Source organism: Babylonia areolata, chromosome 2, assembly GCF_041734735.1.
Source record: "Babylonia areolata isolate BAREFJ2019XMU chromosome 2, ASM4173473v1, whole genome shotgun sequence".
Classification (NCBI taxonomy): domain Eukaryota; kingdom Metazoa; phylum Mollusca; class Gastropoda; order Neogastropoda; family Buccinidae; genus Babylonia; species Babylonia areolata.
The window spans coordinates 65,965,928-65,989,708 of record NC_134877.1 but is presented as its reverse complement, the minus strand read 5'-3'; the positions used below and the strand labels follow the sequence as shown (position 1 = coordinate 65,989,708).

At 39.2% G+C, this 23,781-nt stretch overlaps 1 protein-coding gene across 1 annotated transcript; it reads left to right on the top strand.

Annotated features, from left to right (window-relative positions):
• The first annotated feature begins 695 nt into the window (after positions 1 to 695).
• LOC143276460 (beta-galactosidase-like) lies at positions 696 to 20,766 on the top strand. The gene is made up of 16 exons (XM_076580965.1): positions 696 to 787; positions 1,628 to 1,794; positions 2,462 to 2,612; positions 3,896 to 3,959; positions 4,562 to 4,656; positions 6,036 to 6,219; positions 6,788 to 6,843; positions 8,612 to 8,733; positions 9,467 to 9,623; positions 10,721 to 10,795; positions 11,505 to 11,594; positions 12,874 to 12,978; positions 14,253 to 14,387; positions 15,933 to 16,030; positions 16,691 to 16,817; positions 18,302 to 20,766. The coding sequence occupies exons 1-16, from the start codon at positions 707 to 709 to the stop codon at positions 18,578 to 18,580; spliced, it is 1,986 nt and encodes a 661-aa protein (XP_076437080.1). The 5' UTR covers positions 696 to 706; the 3' UTR covers positions 18,581 to 20,766.
• Positions 20,767 to 23,781: the final 3,015 nt, after the last annotated feature.

The window sequence follows — 23,781 nt, the reverse complement described above, 5'->3', positions numbered from 1 at the left end:
GTCTGCACATCTGCTGACCTGGGAGATCAGAAAAATCTCCACTGTTTACCCACCAGGCGTCTTGACCGAGATTCGAACCTGGGATCCTCAGATTGAAAGTCAACATTTTAATCATTCAAGAATTGACTGTTGTGTCTGTCAGAAAATATTCCGAGGAAAGACGCAAGAGCATGAACACTTGAACACTTGTTCCAAAATCTCAAGAGCTAATTTTAGATCAAAACTACAAAGACAATAAATGTAAACTAATATTCACACATGCAAATGAACATTCATATACGGTACATAGGTGCATGTATCCATGCGCGCGCCCTCACACACACACACACACACACACACACACACACACACACACCAAGTTAAACTCTTTTGATTTAATATTTTTTTAAATAATGATAAACGAAACATTTCAGGGAAAGGGGGTGGAGGGATGGGCTATTTTTATTCTAAAACAATCAGCCGGAGAAAAGGGTTTTATTTTAATCTTTCATGGGTATTGGAAAGAATGGGGGGGAGGGGTGCAAGGGGGGGCGAGAGGGGGTGTGGGGGTGGGGGGGGGGGCATTTTTCGGTAACATTTTTTGCGTGTTGACAGTGTTGGCGAGCAGGGAAAGAACTGGGAGGTAAGTCCGCGGGTGAGGGCGGCTTGACATTGACAAAGTTATGTCCCTCATTTTGTCCCAGATTCTCATGTGATCTCTGGTCACATGACTGTGTTCAAAATGGCGGAAAAGAACACGGAACAAATTTGTCTGCTGTTGCTATGTCTTATTGCATTGCCCATTGTGGTAAGTGTGTAACGTCTTTTGGTGCACTTTTCCGTCCATTTAATGTAATTTGGTGAGCTTACTACAGGAATATTGCATCGTTTACTCAGGACGGGGTAGGGAAGTGAGAAAGGTAGAGACAAGTTTTCATGGAGAGAAAGTGAGAGTGAAAGTGCACAAAAATATCGAATATTGTTTTACTGTTGCCCAGCGGAAGTGAGAAGGGTAGAGACAAGTTTTCATGGAGAGAAAGTGAGAGGGAAAGTGCACTAAAATATCGAATATTATTTTACTGTTGCCCAGCCCTTAAGAACCAAGCTGCATGATATCAGTTTACATGTATGCATAAAAAATATGAAAGAAAATACAGTAAGTACAGTGATCCCTAATTATGTCTGTGCGTTTTCAGTTAAGGACAACTCACATCTAGTTTTAGTAATATTTTAATAAATCATCATCATCATCATATTAGTGGGGGGGGGGTTTCCGTATGATAGTCGTGGGCCAAGAGGGTTTTAGGACAGTCGGCGTTGGGATGATTCCCAAAGGCCAGCTAGCCCCCAAGGCCCCAGCACTAAGAGCCAGTGCAATATATTAAAAAAAAACAATTATGCTTTCAAAGTTCTAAATGAATATTATGTCATTTCTTGCACAGTAAATGGCATTTCCCATCAAGTACAAAATGAGATACAAGCTGTTGCTTTTAAAAAATCTGATATTTTTCTATTTTGTTCTATTAATTTTATGTGCTGATCATTCAATATATGACAACAAAATATTCCTTACTTGTTTCTGTTACACAATATTAGAGCCTCAGTACACAGTAGCACAATACAATTCTTTGTTCATTTCAATTTTCAGAGTGATGCTGGCAGTTTCACCATTGACTACAACAAGGACACGTTTTTGAAGGATGGTCAGCCCTTTCGCTATGTGTCTGGCAGCCTTCACTACACCCGTGTTCACCCCGATTCCTGGAAGGACAGGATGAACAAGATGAGGATTGGGGGTCTCAATGCTGTCCAGACGTGAGATTTCAGTCTTTGATTTTTAATATTTTCCTGTCATTATGACAATATACCTCCTGCTACATAATTAATGGGGATACTGGAAATAGTTACAAACTCATGTATATGTGTGTGTGTGTGTGTTTGTAAGTGTATGTGTGTGTGTGTTCGTATGTGTATCACTCCAGATCTGAATTGATCGATGGAGTCCATATTACCCCTTTTGTACTGCCCCACAAATGAAAACTATGTTACAAAATACTCATTTTAAGATTCTGTCAGTTGACTAAATGATACTTAGGTGGAAGTATTTCCCTACCATACAGATTTCCGTTTCGGCGTTTTGGTGATTTTTTCCTGTTTTTGTTTGTTTTCTTGACATTAAGATGTGCAGCTCTATTAAGCAACATCTGAACTTCAGCTGCAAGCTTTTCAGTATTACAAAAATCAGTCGCTCACACAGATGAGAATAAATTACCAGTACCAAACAGAATGATGCAATCATTCCGATGTTTTGTTATGATGATCCTCCTATGAATTGATAATTGTTGGAAATGTGTCCAGGTGTGTGTACATGTATCTGTTGACCAGTCTGAAATGATTTTGCCCATTTTTACTTGTAAGATAATAATAATGCAGTCTGCACTTCTTTAACAACAGGGTATTGTTTTGTTTAATGTTGCTCTAGCTATGTTCCATGGAACATGCATGAGATAAGTCCCGGTGAGTTCACGTTTACTGGAGCATCTGACTTGCCTCGTTTCCTGTCTTTGGCCAAAGAGTCTGACTTGGTTGTCCTTCTGAGAATGGGCCCCTACATCTGTGGAGAGTGGGAGTTTGTGAGTACACTATGGTGTATGTGTGCGGGTGGGGTCACTGATCTAAAAATTCATGGATAGTGCATGCCTTCTTTGAGCCCCTTTGCTAACTGAAGCCAGCGGAAGTGTTCAGTCAGCCATTTTGCTTCTCATGTCAGTATAGTGCGAAGCGGTGACTTCATATGTGTAGCCGGGTGCTCAGCTGGCTTCACGGCAAGCTTTCACTTGCTCGCAGCGTTAGTTAAGCTGACATTCCTGTGTGTGTCTCCACTGCAAGTTTGCGCCATGTGTCACTGCACTGTTTTCCTGTTATAACTTTGATAGATAAACCATAAGCATAACACGATTTCATCGAAAATACACAGTTACAGTTCAGAAACTACCACCAGTTAGCAGATGACTTGTCAACGGACTGACAGCCAGATACAAGAAACAATATGGCGTCCAGCTGGCTTCAGCTTTCCTGGCCAATGAGCTATCCATGTATTTTTAGACCAGTGGGGTGGGGTGCGGGAAGGAGGGTGTTTGTTTTTGTGTATTTTTCTCTTTTTTTTCTCTTTTTTTTCTCCTCAGAATTTGGGACATTTTGTTTTCTATATTTCTATGTTTTAACGATGACGGGGGTGATGAAAATGCTGCTATATGGGTTCATTTAGGTTTCGGACTATTTGACAAGGCTGTACTCTCATAAAACATCCAGGTGTCAACCAGGCTGAGACATACAGACACCTGCAATGTTGGCCAGGAAAATTTAGCTACGCATACAAAGATGTATCTTTGAAGTGGGTGAGCCTCGACTGGGTGGTCCTATTCTTCCCATTTGAGCTTGTGGCACATTCAACTCTGGGTAAGAGACTGGCTATGAACTGAAAAAAACCCACTTCAGATGGGGCTTGAACCCACATCCTCCCAGCTGTCAGTCTGCAACTCTAACCACTTCACCAAAGCAGCTGGTGTGTGTAATGTGTTTGTGTAAGTGTATATGTATATGTTTATGAAAATTGTGTGTGTGTGTGTGTATAAACATGTGCCTCTGTGTGTGTGTGTCTGTGTGTGTTTGTGCCCATATATATAATATCATTTTACAATATATAAATCTATGTGTGTGGATACATCTTAGTGTACATGTTACTTTTTAGTGTGTGTTTCTCAAACTGTCAGAATGCATGAACAGAAAGCAGGTAATACCCTTACCCCCACACCCCCTTTTTTTTTCTTTTTTTTTTATTGGCATGAACAGTGGCAAGCACAGCAAGTCTTCCAAGCAATGTTCCACTGAACTCTTGTATATATTCTGTTCTAAGGGCGGCTTCCCTGCCTGGCTGCTGACTGAGAACAAAGACATGATTTTACGCACATCGGATCCCTGTGAGTTCCCCAGTGATTTTTTATTTGATTCATAAAGGGAGACAGCTGTGCATATTTTTGTTTGTTAGATATGTTACACACGTTATCAAGCATGCTCATGTGCACACATACACTTTAACTTGAAGGTGCATGCTTAAGTAAATACACACACACACACACACACACACACACACAACCAGAGGACAGTGATGTTCTAGAGTGCCAGCCAGTGGTTCCTGTTACATACCTGATTTATGCATCTTTAAGCAGCAAATTGTTTGTGTTTCACAAATCAGGATGATAATCCTGTGATGTAAATACACTTCTAGATGAAATTGTAAGAGCATAAAGACATATTTGAAATTTTAGATTAAAAGTTCTAGTTTTTATTTAGTGTAAAGTAAAGGGACTCATTCAATTAAAAAAGATCCTTATGGTGTGTTTTGCTAGGTATTAAGCTCGTTTATTTGCAGTGATTGATCATGTTTGTCAGCTCAACAGTGGAGAACAAAACAAGAGTATGACTCCTAGGAAATAAACTGCTTATAACCATATGTCATCATGTTCCCTGGAGTGAAATAACACAAAATCCACTCAGTAATATAGTGACTCCCTTTTTACAGCATACATCTCACGTGTGGATAAATGGTTCACCGAACTGCTGAAAGTCATCCAGCCTTACCTGTACGAAAATGGAGGACCCATTGTTATGGTGCAGGTGAGTCTGTAAGATAGTCAGTCATTTCCGACCATGACCATCAGAACAGCAGAGGAGGCAGCTGCTTTCCCAACTATCTGGGCTAGAACTTGATTATTGTGGATAGTGTCTAACCTCAGTTAATCCCCCACTCTCTCAGCATTTGGATGGTCCCCAAAGGCCAACTGGTCCCCAAGGATGCAGCACTAAGAGCCAGTGTCAGTATCAGTATCAGTAGCTCAAGGAGGCATCACTGCGTTCTGACAAATGCATATACGCTACACCACATCTGCCAAGTAGATGCCTGACCAGCAGCAAAACCCAGTGCACTTAGTCAGGCCTTGAGAAAAAAAAAATAAATAAATTTTTTATTAAAAAAATTTAATTAAAAAAAAAAGAATAAATAAATAAATAAAAAAAATAATAATAGAATAAAATAATAAATTAAAATAAAATAAGAGCCAGTGTTATCTTGCCTCCTAGGTTGAGAGTCATAGTCCTGCACAAAAGACAAAGCTGTAAATGAATTCCCATTGCAGTTGAGAAACCATTGATCATATGGATCTCGCTTCACTGTTGGCCCAACTGTGAGCATATGTCAATCTCTGACATAAGCTGAGTGTTGAGCCTGTTTGGGTGAGTCACTGAATAACTAGCATCATCTCTGCACTTACACGATTTCTGAGCCAGTGTAAAAGGTCTCTTTTTGTATTTGCTCTGTTATGGGTTTGTTTGGGGTTTGTTTTTTTGTTTTTTTGCTTGTGCTTGGTTTTTTCTCTGTCTCATTTATTGATGGAGAGGTTTTAATTTTTGCAAATAAGTACTTAAAGAATGATCCCATATTTATGTGAATTTCAATATCTTTTTGTTCAGATTATTTTTCATAATTATACTTCCACTGTTCGAGCACTATGTTCACAGACACAGAACTTCAGTGTGTGTTTGTGTGTGTGTGCATGTATTTTGTATCTTGAGTAATTTGAAATTTGTACTCACTACAGCAGCATGAATATTTGGTTCAAGGTTTGAGTATTTCTATATTTTTTATTCTTCTAATGCACACTGTATCTGCACGAGGTGCCCTGCAGAGTGGGTGATGTGTTGGACTTCTGATCCAGTGTTCACCAGTGTGCAGGGTTTGAGGCGCCATTTCTCTGCAGCGTTGTGTCCTTGGGAAAGGCACTTCACTCTGATTGTCCTCACTCCACCCAGGTGTGACGAGTACCTGACTTCAGTTGGGGATAGTGAAAACAGCGAAAGAAGAGGTCTGAGACCCGCTTTCCTGCGCCAAACCCCTCGCCACAGTGTATATGAATTCACCACCCTGATTGCAGTAAAAAGTGGTAGGATCTTTTAACCTTTTAACTTTTGAACCTTATCAACATATATATGTGTTTCAGATTGAAAATGAATACGGAAGCTATTTTGCCTGTGACCACGACTACATGGGTTTTTTGTATAAAAAAGTACGCACAGCGCTGGGTGACAACATCATCATCTACACAACAGATGGAGATGGTGATGGCTATGTTCAGTGTGGGACTACCGAAGGGGCCTATGCCACCATTGATTTTGGTATCACAGGTAATAGATGTTGTTGGGGTGTATGTCATAGTGATATGTGTGTGTTTGTGTATGAATGTGTGCATGCATTTCAGCTCAGCTGGTTAAGGCTTGAATGCCTGCATCATGTTCACAGGTATTGTTTAGACAGACTGGCGTGTGGATAGCTGTATTAGGTTTAATTCATCCCCTTTGGTAGAAAGAATGTGTTTGTGTGTGTGTGTGTTTGTGTGTGTTGTGTCTGTCTGTGTCTGTTGTGTGTGTCTTTGTGTATGTATGTGACTTTGTGTGTATGTGATACTGTGTGTGTGTGTGTGTGTTCATAGATATAAAGATTATCATCATTAACTTCAATTTAAATTGCCTGTTTCATTTTTTGTTTTTTGGGGCAGTATAAAAGGGGTAATATGGACTACATCGATCAATTCAACAACATCATTCGTCAAAGTGCTTATCATCAACACCTGTCACTGCCTCTCACAACACAGACAAAACCTACACACACAATGCACAGTGCATACAGAACAGCTGATTGTGCAGATTATTGTCGTTTGATCTTCTGACACTCCTCATGACATGTGGGTTGCAGACAATCCTGCCAATAACTTCAAGGTTCAGAGACACTTTGAACCACATGGGCCACTGGTGAGTGCTGTGATATCTGTTGAGTTTTTGTTTGCCTGTTCATGAATAAGAATACACATACGCACATGAACACATATGTACAAGTATGTGTGCTTGTATATTTGTCTAGGTTCGTATATATATGGATATGCACAAGTTATTTGCAGGTCTATTAGAATTACCATTGTATCAGTACAAAATATGAAATCTACACAGATAATTCAAATGTCCTCAAATGAAAATGTTCAAACAATATGTTTTTATAGGTTTATTTTCCTCCTCAGTTTAATATTCAGCCATGTGATTTGGAGAGATAGAGTGACGGGCGCAATAGCCGAGTGGTTGAAGCGTTGGACTTTTAATCTGAGGGTCCCGGGTTCGAATCTCGGTAATGGCGCCTGGTGGGTAAAGGGTGGAGATTTTTCTGATCTCCCAGGTCAACATATGTGCAGACCTGCTAGTGCCTGAACCCCCTTCGTGTGTATATGCAAGCAGGAGATCAAATACGCACGTTAAAGATCCTGTAATCCATGTCAGTGTTCGGTGGGTTATGGAAACAAGAACATACCCAGCATGCACACTCCTGAAAACGGAGTATGGCTGCCTACATGGCAGAGTAAAAACGGCCATACATGTAAAAGCCCACTCGTATACATACGAGTGAACGTGGGAGTTGCAGCCCACGAACGCAGAAGAAGAAGAAGAAGAGATAGAGTAGGGAACAGAATTGTATGCAAGTGCCTGGAGTATACTGTGTCATTGTTTGGACCAAGAGTTCAGACTGGACTAAAATTATTGTTTGTACAGAACCATTGAAGTCTGGAAAAGTCTTAGAAAAATTAGAGAACCATTTCAGTGGCTTGGAAAGTCTTCTGGAAAATATGTTATGTCCTTCAGTGTCTGGAAGAGTCTTGGTTGGAATTTTGATCAAAAGCATTGACCAGTACCATTCAGTAGAATGCTTATTGCATTAAAAAAAAGTAAAAGAAGAAAAGTGATGAAAATTGAACATTGCTGCTGGCACATCCACCAATTTCTTTCAAAGTGGTATAGCAGACATTTTTTTAAATTTCAGTTTGGTTGTGTGTTTTGTAATAGTATGGAATATTTTCAGTCTGGTTTCGAAATGTTGTGGAAAAAAAAGGAAATTTGTTTGCTCACATCTGCGGAAACCCTGTAGAATGGTGAAATTTAAATTGTCCAAAAAAGCCAGTTAAAGTGAATCTGACCAGGATCGTGTTGGTGTGGAGTGGTGGCCTAGTGGTAACACGTCCACATAGGAAGCAAGAGAATCTGAGCACACAGGATCGAATCCCATGCTCACCAGTATTTTCTCCAAATTCTCTGGACCTGGCTGGTCTGGCTACTGGTCATTTTGATGAGACAGTAAAGCAAGGTTCTTTGTGCAGCATGTACTTAATGCACATGAAAGAACCCACAGCAACAAAAGGCCTGACCCTGGCAAATTCTGTAAGAATAATCCATTTTGATCAGAAAAAATCCCAAACAAGTGGAGGGAGAAAAAAAAGAAAGAAAAAAAGTGTTGCTGGACTGTAGTGACATGTTCTCCCTGGGTAGATTGGCCTGAATTTCACACAGAGAAATCTGTTTTGTGACAGAGAGTAAAACAGCACAGTACAGTACAGTACAGTACAGTACAGTATGATACATAACAACACAACAAAACACATGATAACACAACACAACATAGCACAAAGCAATGCACCGTAACAACACAACACACCACAGCACAACACAACACAACACAACAAAAAAATGTTGTGTGCAGGTGAACTCAGAGTTCTACACTGGCTGGCTGGACCACTGGGGACAGGGTCATGCACATGTGGACCTGATCAAGTTTGCAAAGTCGCTGGATAAGCTGCTGGCATATGGTGCCAACGTCAACATGTCAGTGTGCTGTTAGTCTGTGTCATTATCGTCATTATTATTTTATTCATCATTGATACTTTTATATTGGGCATCCTCGGTCAGAGACCAAACATTACATGCATGACGCACACAGAGCTGATGGATGTGGTGGCCCAATGAGAAGAGTGCTGGATTCTCACCTGAGTTTGATCTCAGGATAGGTGGTTGGAGATTTTTTTCCAGTCTCCCAGGTCAACATATGTGCAGACATGCTAGTGCCTAAACCACCGTTGTGTGTATACACATGCAGAAGGTTAAATACACACATTAAAGATTCTGTAATCTATGTCAGCATTTTGATGGGTTGTGGAAACAAGAACTTAACCAGCATGCGCACACCCCAAAAACAGAATATGCCTGCCAATATTGCGGGATAAAAAAAATCATCATACACTTAAAAGCCCACTTGTATACATGTTTAAACGTGGGATTTGCAGTTAGCAAATGCAAAAGAAAACAATGAAGAAACATTGAGTCATTTGTTTGTAGCCATTGGATTTTTAGGTTGAGAAGAGGCCACACATACCAGAACAAACCCAGCATTGCTTCTTAGTCACTTCAGTAGTGCTCAGTAGTGGTTTTTTGATTCAACCCACGCAATATATCACCTACTAAGGCACCTGCTTATGACAATAAACACTGACACGGAGAGCCAGAGCCACAGCACAGAGAGAGAGAGTTGAATATCTATATTATTTGTTTGTTTGTGCAGGTATATGTATGAAGGAGGGACCAACTTTGGCTACAATAATGGTGCCAACGATCCTCCTTACATGCCAGTCCCCACCAGTTACGATTATGATGCGCCACTCAATGAATCAGGGGACATCACTCCAAAATATCTTGCGATACGTGACATCATTTCTAAGGTAATCATCCAAGCTGATTTTTTTTCTTATTTATGTGTTCAGTTTTGTAAGGAATGCATTTACTTTCTGTAGTTCCTACCTGTTAGAATAAGAAGACTATTTGGAAGTACGACTGGTTTCAGTTCTGTTTTTTTAGACTTAGAGGCATATGTGTACCTCATTACTTGCTTAGTAAAATTTCTTTCTGTCAGTCTTCATACTTATATAGATAGTTTCATTTATTCAGAAACAAAAGTTAAAACTCACTTGGTCTCTCAGTTCAGCAAGGAAGGTGATGGAATATACCAGTAAGTTCAAACTTTCATTTCTGTGTAAGGGAACTTTCCATCATTTGCTCAGCCTCCTGTTGTATATCTTGCTTTAGAACAGTCATTTGTGTTATTGTTCAGAGCTAGCTATATGCTATACGAGGCAAGAGTTATTGTTTGGATTTACAATGATATTATGCCTTGTATCACAAACATGGAAAAGTCTTTTTGTTTCTATCCTTTTAATAGTATAGTATGATTTTAAATATTTCCTTAAAATGGAGAGCATGGCTCTTCGTGAGAATCATGATATAATAACTGGATCTGTACGGTGAGATGAAACTATATATATCATGCTTGTGATTTTTTAATGACATTGAATTGAACAAAACTATCTGACTGTCAAAACTGATTGAAAACCGTTCTTCTATGATAAAGGCATCCACATCAGCAATTCATAAATATGTGTTGTATTACTTTCTGTCATGAAAAAAGTGAAATTCAGACTTCTCTCCCTAGAGAGAGCATGCCGCCACAGTGTAAACATAATTATAGTAATGAAGATGTGTATTATATCATGTGTGATACATGGACTTTTATGAACACTTACAGATGTTAGAAATTGTGATTTTTTTTTTTTTTTTTTTTTTTTTTTTTTGTTGCAGTTATGAAGTGCCAAAGGTATTCAATTGAGCTGAATGAGCAAATCAGTGATTGGAAAAGTCATAACAGTAGATTGTTTGTCTCCAGATCTGAGAATTTCGATGCATGGATGATCCAGCTTATCAAATTGACATTGCCTGTATTTGAACATACGCTCATACAAAGCTGTGTTTCTGTGTGTTGCAGTACCGAGAACTGCCACCAGATCCCATCCCTCCCATCTCACCCAAAGGCAACTATGGGCCGCAGTCAGTGGCGTTTGTAAGTATCAGCAGGGATCCCACAGAGTCATGGGAGTCAGGAAAGTCTTGGGAAGAATAGCAAGACTATCTCCAGGGCTAGACAATGTCATAGAAGAAAATGTTTTATACCCTGCAAGTTCTGGAAAAGTCTTGGAATTTTCATGATAACTTTCAGCAGACCTGGAGAATTGAAGAAGATTTGCCTTCTTCACAAGCTCTCACTCTTTGTGGTGATTATATTTATGTGTTTGTGGATTCTTGTTGTATGTTTGTAGGTTGTGTTTAGGCTTTGATTTTCAGGTCTTGGAAAATTTTGGTTGGGTTTTTGAAAAAGACTCAGACTTGTGGGAACCCTGTGTCTTAGACAGATCACAAAGAGGCTGGTATTTGTTGATTGATTGACGTGCATGTTTGTGTAGCCCCTTTCCTTGTTAAGAAACTGAGCTCTAAGTGCTTTACAGAGTCATTTGCACAACAGGCTGCCTGCCAGGGTCAGCCAACTGAGAACAGCCTTTAGGTGCTCATTTGTCTCCTGTGTCATTCAGTCAGGTTTCGCTCACACACACGCACACGCTTGCATGCATGCGTGCACGCGCGCGCGCACGCACACACACACACACACACACACACACACACATACGCCAGGAACAACTCTCTTGTTGCCATGGTATCTTGGCCGACCACTTTGCCATGGCAACTGGTTTGATGAAGTGATGATTGTATTCCAGGTGTCGACGGTGCAGGACGCCCTGTCCACGCTGTGTCCTGAAGGGCCGATCACGTCCCTCTACCCTCTGTCAATGGAGGAGGTGAAGCATGTAAGTAGCAGCCTTCAGTCAGCATGGCTGTGTGGCTCAAACTTTTCCTGCTTCACAACTTAACTTATCTGTTTTCATTTCTTGCATGCACTTACAATATATAAAACAAAAATCTGGGGGAGGCTCTCTAGCTGTGACCAGTGTGTTGGGTTTCAGCTCCTTTTTTTTTATATTACTTATTCACCCCTGCACCTGAGCAAAAAAAATGCTAAGGCGTCAAAATTTGTTTCCTTAACTCTTTCTATACTAAGGTACTCTGTAGTGTACCTCATGCGCACAACGCTGTGTTACTGTGGTACGCTATAGCGTACTGCAAGTTTAAAAATTTGTAGTACATAGGTTAATGGTTTTGTGTGAAACTAAATGGCACAGCCCTGTTCTTCAGTTACCCAAAAGTGCACCTGTACTTTTATTGTGGCTGAAAATGCCTTTGTTTTAGTACAACACATACGAGCATACAGTAACCCTTCTCGCTCGCTCGCTCGACAAGATGACGTCTCCATCAACTTCGGCAAGTACTGTGGCTCAAAGTCGAATACAAACTGATTCTATAGTGGATATCCACTGTGCATACATATTTTCCCATTCAATTGCTACAATTACGAAGGGTCTATGGTTACAAAAGACCACATTTGTAAACTCACCCCCTTTATGTCAGTTGTGAAAAACACAGATTTTTTTCAAAATATGATAAATCAGTCAATAATTAAGTGACTACTTTGAAACTTTGTGAAATGTTAGTCTATTTTATTCTTTATATTATCACAAAATTTCCTTGCTGTAGTATAATTGCATTCTTTTTTTTAGATATTTTTCTTGTAACATAAACAAACGGCCAGTACAGAGATTATAAAGAAGGAAGTCATGGGGCAGTATAGAATGAATTAAAACAGTTTCCATGTCATATATTTCCATAAACTGCAATCAAAGGGAACTAACTTCTACAGTATTACCAGCTGCATCAAAATGTGTCAATTTGGAGGAAAATCTGGTCGATTTGAGTATGTTTTCTGCATTTTTCTGCATGTATACAGCAGTGAAACCTGCCAAGGCTGTAAACTGCCAAGGGTTGAATGGGTTAAGCTGATGTGGTGAAGCTTGTATGGATTAGTCTGCATGCTTTGACACATCCATGAAACTGAAACTGTTGCACAGTTGGTAAGATGAATGATGCTAATGTTTGTAATCGTGTAATCTGCAGCGAGAAAGGAAAATGTTTCACTTGGTGTAAATAGCTATTATATAACGTGTGCCACAAAATTCTGTGGTGTTGTTCCAGTATTACGGATTCATCCTGTATCGCCACAAACTGAAGAAGTCCGTCAACAATACACAGCTCAGCACCAGGGGTGTCCGGGACCGAGGCTACGTCATGGTGGATCAGGTGTGTGCTGCCTTTTGTTCTTCTTCTTCTTCTTCTTCTTCTTATTATTATTATTATTATTATTGTTGTTGTTGTTGTTATTTATTATTATCATTATTGATTATCATTATGACTATTACCTCTCATCCTGGTATATGTCTGTCCTGCTCTGTCCGTCTTATTTGGCTCTGTCCCGTGTATCCATCCGTCTGCCTGTTTCTTCTACTTTCAGGGTTTGTACAGAGTGCCGGGAGGCTGGAAAAGGTCTTGGATAAAACGAGAGAACCATTCCCAGGGCTGAAAAAGTGTTTTGTCATTCAGGGTCTTGAAAAGTCTTGGAATTTTAATAAAGCCTTTGACCAGTACCATTGAACTAAGAGCTTGATAGACTGGGGGAAAAAAAGAAGAAAAAAAGCAATCAAAAAGTGATAAGAATTCAACAAAGATATCAGGATATCTGGCAGTGTCTTGACAATGTTTTGTTTTGTTTTTATACTGAATGCATGATTAGTATTCTTATTATTGTTTTTGTTATTATATTGATAGTAGAAGTAGGAATAGGAGTAGTAGAAGTAGTAGTTGTAGTAGAAGAATTCTGTTCCTATTATTATCATCATTATTATTGTTAGCATTATGATTATCCTTATTATTCTGTTCCTTATTCTGTTCTGTTTTTAAATGGTAGCATTCAAATATGATAACTTAATTTTTTATCTCTCTCTCTCTATCTCTCTCACTATATATATATATATATATATATATAGAGAGAGAGAGAGAGAGAGAGAGAGAGAGAGAGAGAGAGAGATAGATAGATAGATAGATAGATAGATAAAGACGTTTACAATCACAAAAATGTGCATGCATGGGTGACTTGTCTTTTGATGCCATTAGTGTGTGTGTGTGTGTGTGTGCACGCGCGCACGCACATGCATGGTTGTGTGTGTGTGTGTGAATTTGTGTGTGTGTTTGTTTGTGTGTATGCGTGCATACAGGTGTGTGTGTGTGTGCATGCACACATGCATGTGTATCTGTGTGTGTGCATCTGTGTATGTGTGAAGTTTGCAGCCCTAGTTTATCTAGCGTGTGTGTTAGGGAGTAGAAGTAGCAGCAGGAATCTGTTCCTATTAGTAATGTTATTATTATTCTCTTCCGTATTAACGATGACACTCAAACGTGAAACTTAATGCTTAAATGAAATGAAAGAATGTCTACAATCACCAGTGTGTGTGACGGGGACGTTAAACAAAACTCCACCTCCTTCTGTTGTTCTGTTCACTGTTGCTGTTGGTCTCCAGCTGCCCCAGGGGATGCTGTACAGGGAGAAGGTGATGGAGGTGAACGTCTCGGGCACGGCGGGGCAGTACCTGGACATCTTTGTGGAGAACACTGGTCGTGTGGGATTCGCCACCTCCATGAACTTCCAGACTAAAGTGTGTTTGTGGGGGGGGAAAATGCTGTGTTTGTTTTGTTTGTTTGTTGTTGTTGTTGCTTTTTTTCGGGGGAAGGGGGTGTTTGTTTTTTTCCGCCTGAAGAAGAGCCTGTGGCTCAACACTATGCCTCTTTTATCTCATGTAAGTCTATTTTTACCAAGGTTCTTTTAGTCTATGTTGTACTGTATGCTGTATTGTATTGTGTTTTCCTGTGTTGTATTTTGTATTGTGCTTTACTGTATTGTGTTGCATTGTACTGTTTTGTATTGTGTTGTCTTGTGTTGTGACTTGTATTGATTGTATTGTCTTCTGTTGTATTGTACTGTATCATATTGTATTGTATTGTATTGTACTCACACTGTATTGTATTGTGTTGTGTTGTGTTATATTGTGTTGTGTTACGATGTATTACTTTTTGTCACAACAGATTTATCCCTGTGTGAAATTAGGGCTGTTCTCCCCGAGGATAGCATGTCATCCACAGTGCAGCTCCACCCTTGTTGGGTTTTTTTCTGTTTGCTGGTGTATTCATTTTAAATTCAAAGTGTATTTTTTTCTACACAACTTTCCCAAGGACACCAGCTCTTTTATTATTCATGCAGGTTCTTTTACGTGTTCTAAGTGTATGTCACACATGAGACCTCAGTATATCGTCTCATCCGAGAGACTATAACCCAGACCACCTCTCTATGTCTAGTGGAGGGGTGGAGTAAATATCCTGATCTGCATATGGGATTTGAACTTGTGGACACTCTCTTTCTAGTTGGGTGCATGACCACGCGGTCACTGCTCCACATGTCAGGAAGTGTGGCTTGGAAGGACAAACTGGAATTACTATGGGGGTGGTGATGATACAAAACATTAGTTTTATGTGATTGTATCGAAAACTGTGGTGTGGTGTGAAAAATTGTCATTGTCATGAGGATGAAGATGATAAACAAAAAATCAGTTTTACATCATCAAATCAAAATGTGTGGCTTTTAAGAAAATTGTCAATATCGTGAGGATGAAAATGATACAAAAAAAAATAGTTTTATGTCATTGTGTCAAAAATTGTGGCTTGGTATGAAAAATTGTCATTGTCATGAGGATGACACAAAAAATAGTTTTATGTCATTGTGTCAAAAAGAAAACTGTCCGTGTTATGGGGATGATGATGATGCAAAAACAAGATCCAATGGCCGTACTAAAACAGTCCTCCAAGGAACTGTTGAGGGAGGGGGATGGAGGAGAAGACAGAAAATAATGATGGACTGTCACTGACAACACTGCTAAAAAGACATTTTTCAGGTTTGAAATAGTTTGAACTGTCACTGACAACACTGCTAAAAAGACGTTTTTCAGGTTGGAAACACTTTTGCATTACAGAAAGATAGTAAAGCTTCAGATTTATCCACGCAGAAAGATGATTTTATCCATAGCAGAAAGATGATTTTATCCACAGCAGAAAGATGATTTTATCCGCAGCAGAAAGATGATTTATAGGTGTGTGGACTGAACCGTTAGCACCTGTTCTTACAGTGGAAGGTTTCTTCTTGTGAACAGGGCCTGATTTACAATGTGACTTTGGGTGGAGAGATTGTGACTGGGTGGGAGATCTACCCCATTCATTTGGAAAACATGCTGCTTGTTAAACCTACAAGGTATGTCTGTCAGAAGAGATTATTGGTGATTTTTCTCCCCATTCATTTATGTGTTGTTGTTGTTTTTTTCTGTTGGTGTAATTGATAGCCATGGCTGGTTCATACCATTCTGGGGAGGGGCAGGGTGTTAAATGACTTTTGCATCAACCATCTTTGTGATTGGTTTGAACAAAAGATTTTTGAAACTTCATTGCAGCTAACACATTTATATGAATTAGTATGACAAACGTAAGCTTAAATGATGTGATTGTGATAGGTGATAGTGTGATATAATATAATTATGGTGAGAGAGTGTGTGTTCTTTTCCATTTCTGGCAAAGTACCAAGACCAGCCTATCATTAATGGTGGATAATGTTAAAGAAGTGGGGGCAGCATGGCAGACTTCTGATCCAGTGTTTACCAGTGATCAGGGCTTGAGGCCATGTTTCAACGTAGTGTTCTGTCTTTGGGAAAGGCACTTCACTCTGATTTCCCTCACTCCACCCGACCTTGAATGGGTACCTGACTTGGGTAGGGTTGGGTTAAAATGGCGAAAGGAGAGGATTGGTACCCACCCTCCACTGCAGACCCTAGACACAGTGAATATCAATTTACTGCCCCAATGGCACAAGGAAATAGGACCTTTAACATGTTTTTTTTTTCCCTTCAATGTAAAACAGATCATTGCCTCTGGTGTCAAGTTCAACTGGTCTTTCTACCCCATCAATCTACACGGGGAAAGTCTCTTTTGGGGGGTCAACTGGTCCACCCTTGGACACCAACCTGGACATGCGACCTTGGGTCAAGGTAAGGAGACAGTTTGAGGTTGAGACTGATCTTTGTATTCCTTGCACTTGTTTGACGTGAAATTATTGAAATTTTGTTTTCAGTGCTGGTTTGATTATTTGATTTCAGATTTTGTACTTTGGATATGTTAAACATTACTAAAGACATTCCAAGATGACAATGTCTTGAGTGTATCATTTTTTGTTCATTGTTTTTTGTTTCTTTGTTGTTGGGTTTGTTTGGTGGGGTTTTTTTGGGGGGGGTTGTTTGTTTGTTTGTTGTTGTTGTTGTTTTTTGGTTGGTGGTTGTTGTTGTTTTTGTTTTTTTGTTGTTTTTTTGGACAAATTCTGAAATATGTGGATAAACAACTTTTAGTCTGGAAGAAGGAATCTGCTCATGGTGACTGTAATTTGTTTTACTTACCTGCATACATAAAAGCAGGGATATTGTTTCAAGTTGTCTCTGAAGTTGTGTTTAGTTCATTCAGTTCAGTGTGAGGTCAGTTTTTACAAGTCTTAGGAGGAACACCTGCTTGAGAGGGCCAAAATGTGCTATCCAGTTTTTGTCATCAACCCTCAGGTAGATCTGAGGTAGTCATTGGCAGAAGTTTGCCATATCTGCTGTTTTGAGAGCAAAGAGTGCCCTACATTGGGTATTCAGAATCACTTACACTCCTTACACACAAAGGAAGAAATAAACAGAGGGAAGAAGAAAGATTGTTTTATTTTCTGGTATATTATTAAACTGGATGTATGCAGTATTGCGCTTGCTATGATGGAGTGAAGTGTGAAAAAATATGCTCCATCTGCCATTATTTCACAGCGTTGCATAGCAGCCTGACCAGTCTAGCAACAGTGATTTTCAGTTTGAATCCACATATGCAAGTGAATCATTGACACACGAGTTTTAGACTTGTCTTTGTTCATAACTGTGTTGTGGTTTAAAAAAGAAAAGAAAAAAAAAAATCATTTTTCAGACTGTCTTCTCATTTTTCATTATCTAAGACTTAAATAAAACAACTTTTTTTTTCATCAGACTGCTTTCTCAATATACAAATTAAACAGAAAAATGTATTGTTTCTAAGTATGAGTTTTAGTTATAATGTAGACCTGCCATTGTTCATACCTATGTAGTGGTTTAAAAAAAAAAGAAAAAGAAAGACTGCTTCTTAACCAGACAAATTAAACAGCCAGATCTATTATTTCAAAGTTGTTTGTTTTTTGTTTTTTTCTTTTTCAGACTGCTTTCTCGACAAATTATATAGATATAACAGTAAGATTTGGTATAACTCCTTGCTCAACATATGAATTGAACAGACAGATTTGTATTATTTCAGAGTTCAGGTTAAAAGAAAACAACAAAACTTTCCTTTTTCAGACTTGTTTTCTCAACAGATAAAAATGAAAAAAGTCACATTTGTGTGTGTATATATATATATATATTCCTCCAGGGCCAAGCGTTTGTGAATGATTTCAGCCTGGGTCGTTATATATATATTCCTCCAGGGCCAAGCGTTTGTGAATGATTTCAACCTGGGTCGTTACTGGCCGGAGGAGGGACCTCAGGTCACCCTCTACGTTCCGGCCTCCGTGTTCTCGCCTGCGGGGACGAACCAGATTTCTGTCCTGGAGCTGGAGCACTCTCCCTGCTCCAGAACCAACGCCACGCTGTGCTCCGTCACCTTCACCGATGTGCCAATCATCAACGCCAAACCCGCTGGCAGAAGTGATGTCGGAGTTAAGTCAGCGGATGAGTGGGAGTGGGCAAGACGTGATGTTCATTGAAAATACGATTGATTGATTGATTGACAGTTGTGTGGGGTTTTTTTTTTACACTTTGCTCTGATTTGTTTTATATTGATTGTGTTCATGACTGTTTTTCTTTTTTAATTTTATTTTGTTTTTTCATATTTCATGGTCACTCAAAGTTAACTCTTTTTTTGAGGTATGTTAACCGTTAATCTTTTCGCTGCCTGGGAAATAAGATTAAGTAAATCTATTAGCCAGGGTTTTTTCACAAAAAAAGGGATATATATTTTCAAAGATTCTTTGTGCTCTGTTGTTGGAGAGATACCCATAGAAGTATATATTTTCTGAAAGGTAAATGAATAAAGAATGCAAAACACATGATGTTTTCCAATTTTGTATAATCATTATTTTCAGTGATATGCAGTTATTTTGAAATCAGTGTTTTGTTTTTTGTCACATTTTCAACTTGTTTCTTACAAACATTTGTCAGGTAATTTGCACAGTAATATGATATTTATGGACAAATGGATATCTGTATGCACAAACTGTACAAGAACAACCCTATTAAAAAGAAAAGAGACATATGCACAATATATTGTGACTATTCTAAGTGATAACCTAGATGTGAGGCCACACCCCCTCAGCTTCCAACGCCTTCCTCTTCTGCTCCTGTAACCCAACACTTTGTCTAGTTCTGCTCAGCCCCCTTTGGCCCAGTGCCAAGAATATCCCTCACACTGTGTGCGCTGCTGATAATTCAGTCATGTTTCTGTCGTCTGCTCTCTGTTCAACCCGTATCACTCACTGTTCGTCATATCTTGGCCAGTCTCTTCATTGCTCCCTTTATTTTCTATCAAATTGTCCAATAAAAGTTTGTCACTGTCTTCTTCTTCGAGTTAACGCTTCAATTCTTTCCGAGCATCAGCTAAAGAAAACAATTTTGGTCGTTTTAGTGCACCACAGTCACATAGCTTGGCCACTGTGTCTGACATTTTGTTGAGTGAGCGAGGAGCCAGGCAAAACACTGCGGCAGTAACCCATCCAAATCATTCAAATATATGACTGCCTCATGACGTAGATGGGGTTTTTAGCTATCAATAGAATCTAAAAAGATTCCCCAAGCTAAAGCTACCAGTAGTTTTGTCAGTGAACTCAATACAAACCAGGGAAAAGTCAGAATATTTCGCTGATGAGTTATCTCATCATTGTGGCAGCGAAGCCTACATGTTTGCCCTGATGAGTTATCTTGTCATACACGCAGCCGAGGTGTTAACATTGGTTTAGCACTTCAGCCAGGTGTTAGCTTCTTAAATCTTTTGTAAGACAGAAACATGATCAATACAAATATACACACATGCTCATACACACTCACACACATGTGCACACAGATACACACACATGCACACACACACACACACACACACACACACACACACACACATAAATAATGCACAATGCACATTTTTATATAGTTTCTGAACTTTTCAGCTGCACATTTATCCAGACATTCCAGTTCATTTAACAATATTTTTACTGACTGTAATTCTACTGGAAAAGAAGGTCCACTTTGTACTTTCTAGATAGTTATTTTCTTTCATTTGTGTATATATTACATGATCATTTTCTTTTATTTGTTAATCAAATATCATAACAGCTGTACTTATATCATGATCTTTCAAACATTCCAGTTAAAGATAGGTTGATAGATAGATTGATCGTAGGATCAATAGATAGATCGATCAATCAATTCGATAGATAGAAAGAAAGAAATGAAAACTTCAAACCTAATTCTATGCAAACTGCAAAAGACTGCAGATCGTTATATTCATTTCAAAAGCTATATTTTCTTAATATATAAAAAAAATAAATAGATTAAAAAAAGGAGAGAGGAAAACATGGAGGAGGGGGTGAATATGAAGACAAAGAGGAAAGAAGATGTGCTTTGTTTTAAAGAGAATGAAGAAAAAGCTGGAACAAATGGAAGGGAAAAACATTGGAGATGGAGGAAAACAGAGAAGAGAAATAAATGTAAAAAAAAAAAAAAAAAAAGGAAAGAAAAAAACATGGGAGATTGTGGAAAAAGAGATAGAACAGAAAAGGAGTAGTATGCAGTGGTACACCAGTGATATGGTGTATTTTGTGCTGTTTTGCGTTATTATTCATATCTACAATTTGCAGTGATACACCAATGATAGGGTTTATTTTGTGCTGTTTTGCGTTATTATTCATATCTACAATTTGTAGTGGTACACCAATGATAGGGTGTATTGTGTGCTGTTTTGCGTTATTATTCATATCTACAATTTGCAGTGGTACACCAATGATAGGGTGTATTGTGTGCTGTTTTGCATCATTATTCATATCTACAATTTGTAGTGGTACACCAATGATAGGGTGTATTGTGTGCTGTTTTGCGTCATTATTCATATCTACAATTTGCAGTGGTCTTGATTTTTATGTTTTTCTCTGCTGTGTCCACATTTGTTGTTGTGTGGCATAATGCGCTATTGTATGTGTGCTGTTTCATGTGAAGCGCTTAGTTTTGTGTCATGTAAGTACAACATAACATTATGATTGTTTGGAAAATTGAGCCTTGATATAGTCCCGAGGGGTCTTTTGGAGACTTGAATGTTAAAGGTCCATAGCCTTTTATAGCCATTGGGACAGTGTATTCATGTCCACTGTGTCCAGAGCTTGGATTAGAAAGGAGGAACCAAATTCACTCCTTCTGCTATTTCTACTCCACCCCCACACCCCCACCCCCAGGTCAGGAATCCGTTCACACCTGGCTTGAGTGGGTTAGAGTAAAGTGCCTTTCTCAAGACTAAAACAGATCAGACCCTGACCATTGGATCAGAAGTCCAACGCCTTATCAGTTCCCTCACTGCACCTCTTTTGGAGACTTAGAGGAACATCAAGCGGAAGTGCTGACACCCTCGGCACGGCCTCATCTTATTTGCCCTAATGAGCTACATTGCTGATATGATGTATTTGTATTTGTATTTCTTTTTATCACAACAGATTTCTCTGTATGAAATTCGGGCTGCTCTCCCCAGGGAGAGTGTGTCGCTACACTACAGCGCCACCCCTTTTCTTTTTTCTTTTTTTTTGTATTTTTTCCTGCATGCAGTTTTATTTGTTTTTCCTATCGAAGTGGATTTTTCCACAGAATTTTGCCAGGAACACCCTTTTGTTGCCGTGGGTTCTTTTACGTGCGCTAAGAGCATGCTGCACACGGGACCTCGGTTTATCGTCTCATCTGAATGACTAGCGTCCACACCACCACTCAAGGTCTAATGGAGGGGGAGAAAATATCGGCAGCTGAGCCGTGATTCGAACCAGCGCGCTCAGATTATCTCGCTTCCTAGGCGGATGTGTTACCTCTAGGCCATCACTCCATATCATGTATCATGAACTTAATATATCATGAACTGTGTATTGCAGGTTTATCTTGATGATATATATATATATATATATGACAATTTTGCGGTTAGGCAGTCCTGATATGTTCCTGTGCAGTCGGCTGACTTTAAGCAGTAAGAATGATAATGAATCCAAGTTTGATTGTTGTTTTTGTTGTTGTTGTTATTGTTATCATCATTCCTTTTTCTTTTCTTTATTTAATTTTTTCCTTTGTTGTTGCTGCTGCTGTTGTTATCGTCATCATATTGCTTGTGCAGGCAGATAGGTACATGGATGAGTGCTGATGAATAAAATAACCATTTATGTTGAAAGGAAAACTCTGTGTGCGTGTGTGTGTGTGTGTGTGTGTGTTGTGTGTGTGTCTGTGTGTCTGTGTCTGTGTGTCTGTGTGTTCCATTTGTTTCAGTATGTCTGTCCACAGGTCTGCCACTCTCTCTCTCTCCCCTGTGTCTGTCTACCTCTCTCTCTCTCTCTCTCTCTCTCAAGGTATGTGTGGTGGAGGAGGGGAGGGGAGGGGGATGAGTAAGACTGGCTATGTGTCAAATTCATAACAATAGTTTATCAAATCTGAATTTTACTTTTACTCCTGTTTTCATAAAACTCTTTTAGCTCTCAACACAACAACGACCCAATACTGATTGAGCTGACCTTACACACAGCTTACACACATATGCATATATGTGCACACACTTACACAGAATAGCACAATCCAAAACAGTTTATTTGTATAAATCTTGACAAGCGCAATAGCCGAGTGGCTAAAGCGTTTTACTTTCAATCCGAGGGTCCCGGGTTTGAATCTCGGTAAGGGCGCCTGGTGGGTAAAGGGTGGAGATTTTTCTGATCTCCCAGGTCAACATATGTGCAGACCTGCTTCCACCTGAACCCTCTTCGTGTGTATACGCAAGCAGAAGATCAAATATGCACATTAAAGATCTTGTAATCCTTGTCAGCGTTCAGTGGGTTATGGAAACAAGAGCATACCCAGCATGCACACCCCCGAAAACGGAGTATGGCTGCCTACATGACAGGGTGAAAACGGTCATACACGTAAAAGCCCACTCGTGTACAAACGAGTGAACGTGGGAGTTGCAGTCCATGAAGGAAGAAGAAGTATAAATGCCAATGGTTCAGAGATTATCATTGTTGTTAACTATTAAAAAAAAAATTTTTTTAAAGAATCAAAATTGGAAAACCACTCCACCTATCAAGAGAGGACAAAATCACTTGCAATAAAACAAAGTTGCATCAGGCATCAAAAACAATGCTCGTTCATACATAACAAAACCAGCCTTCACCCAAGTACAATCATCAAAAGTAAAGCAGTGTGGTCATGGCCAGCAGTTACATTCAGAGAAATTCAATAAAACATCAGCTCTGTGCATGTTTGTCTTCCAATGTGGTGACTTGTACATGAAAGTTAAGGTCCCCTTTAGAGCTTTCTGGTCCTTGGTGGCCAAAATACTCAAATACATAAAATCGTTTGGGCGATCAGGTAAAAATAAAAGCTATAATTATCTTTTTTCTACTGAAAACCGATTGCTATCAAAGATAACATAGACAAACCTGCATCAGAGTGACCTATACTTTCAGCCTCGATTCCTACGGGGAGGCAGATCTATATATATATTACATCGCCCCGGTCGCCTTAATTAAGAGCAATATTCAATGCTGTTACTCTAACGATGAATTAATTCACACACACACATACAAACACACACAAACTTGACGAACAAACTTCACACACACACACACACACACACACATACATAATTTATGATTGATGTTTTATTTATTTCGTCGATTTATTCGGT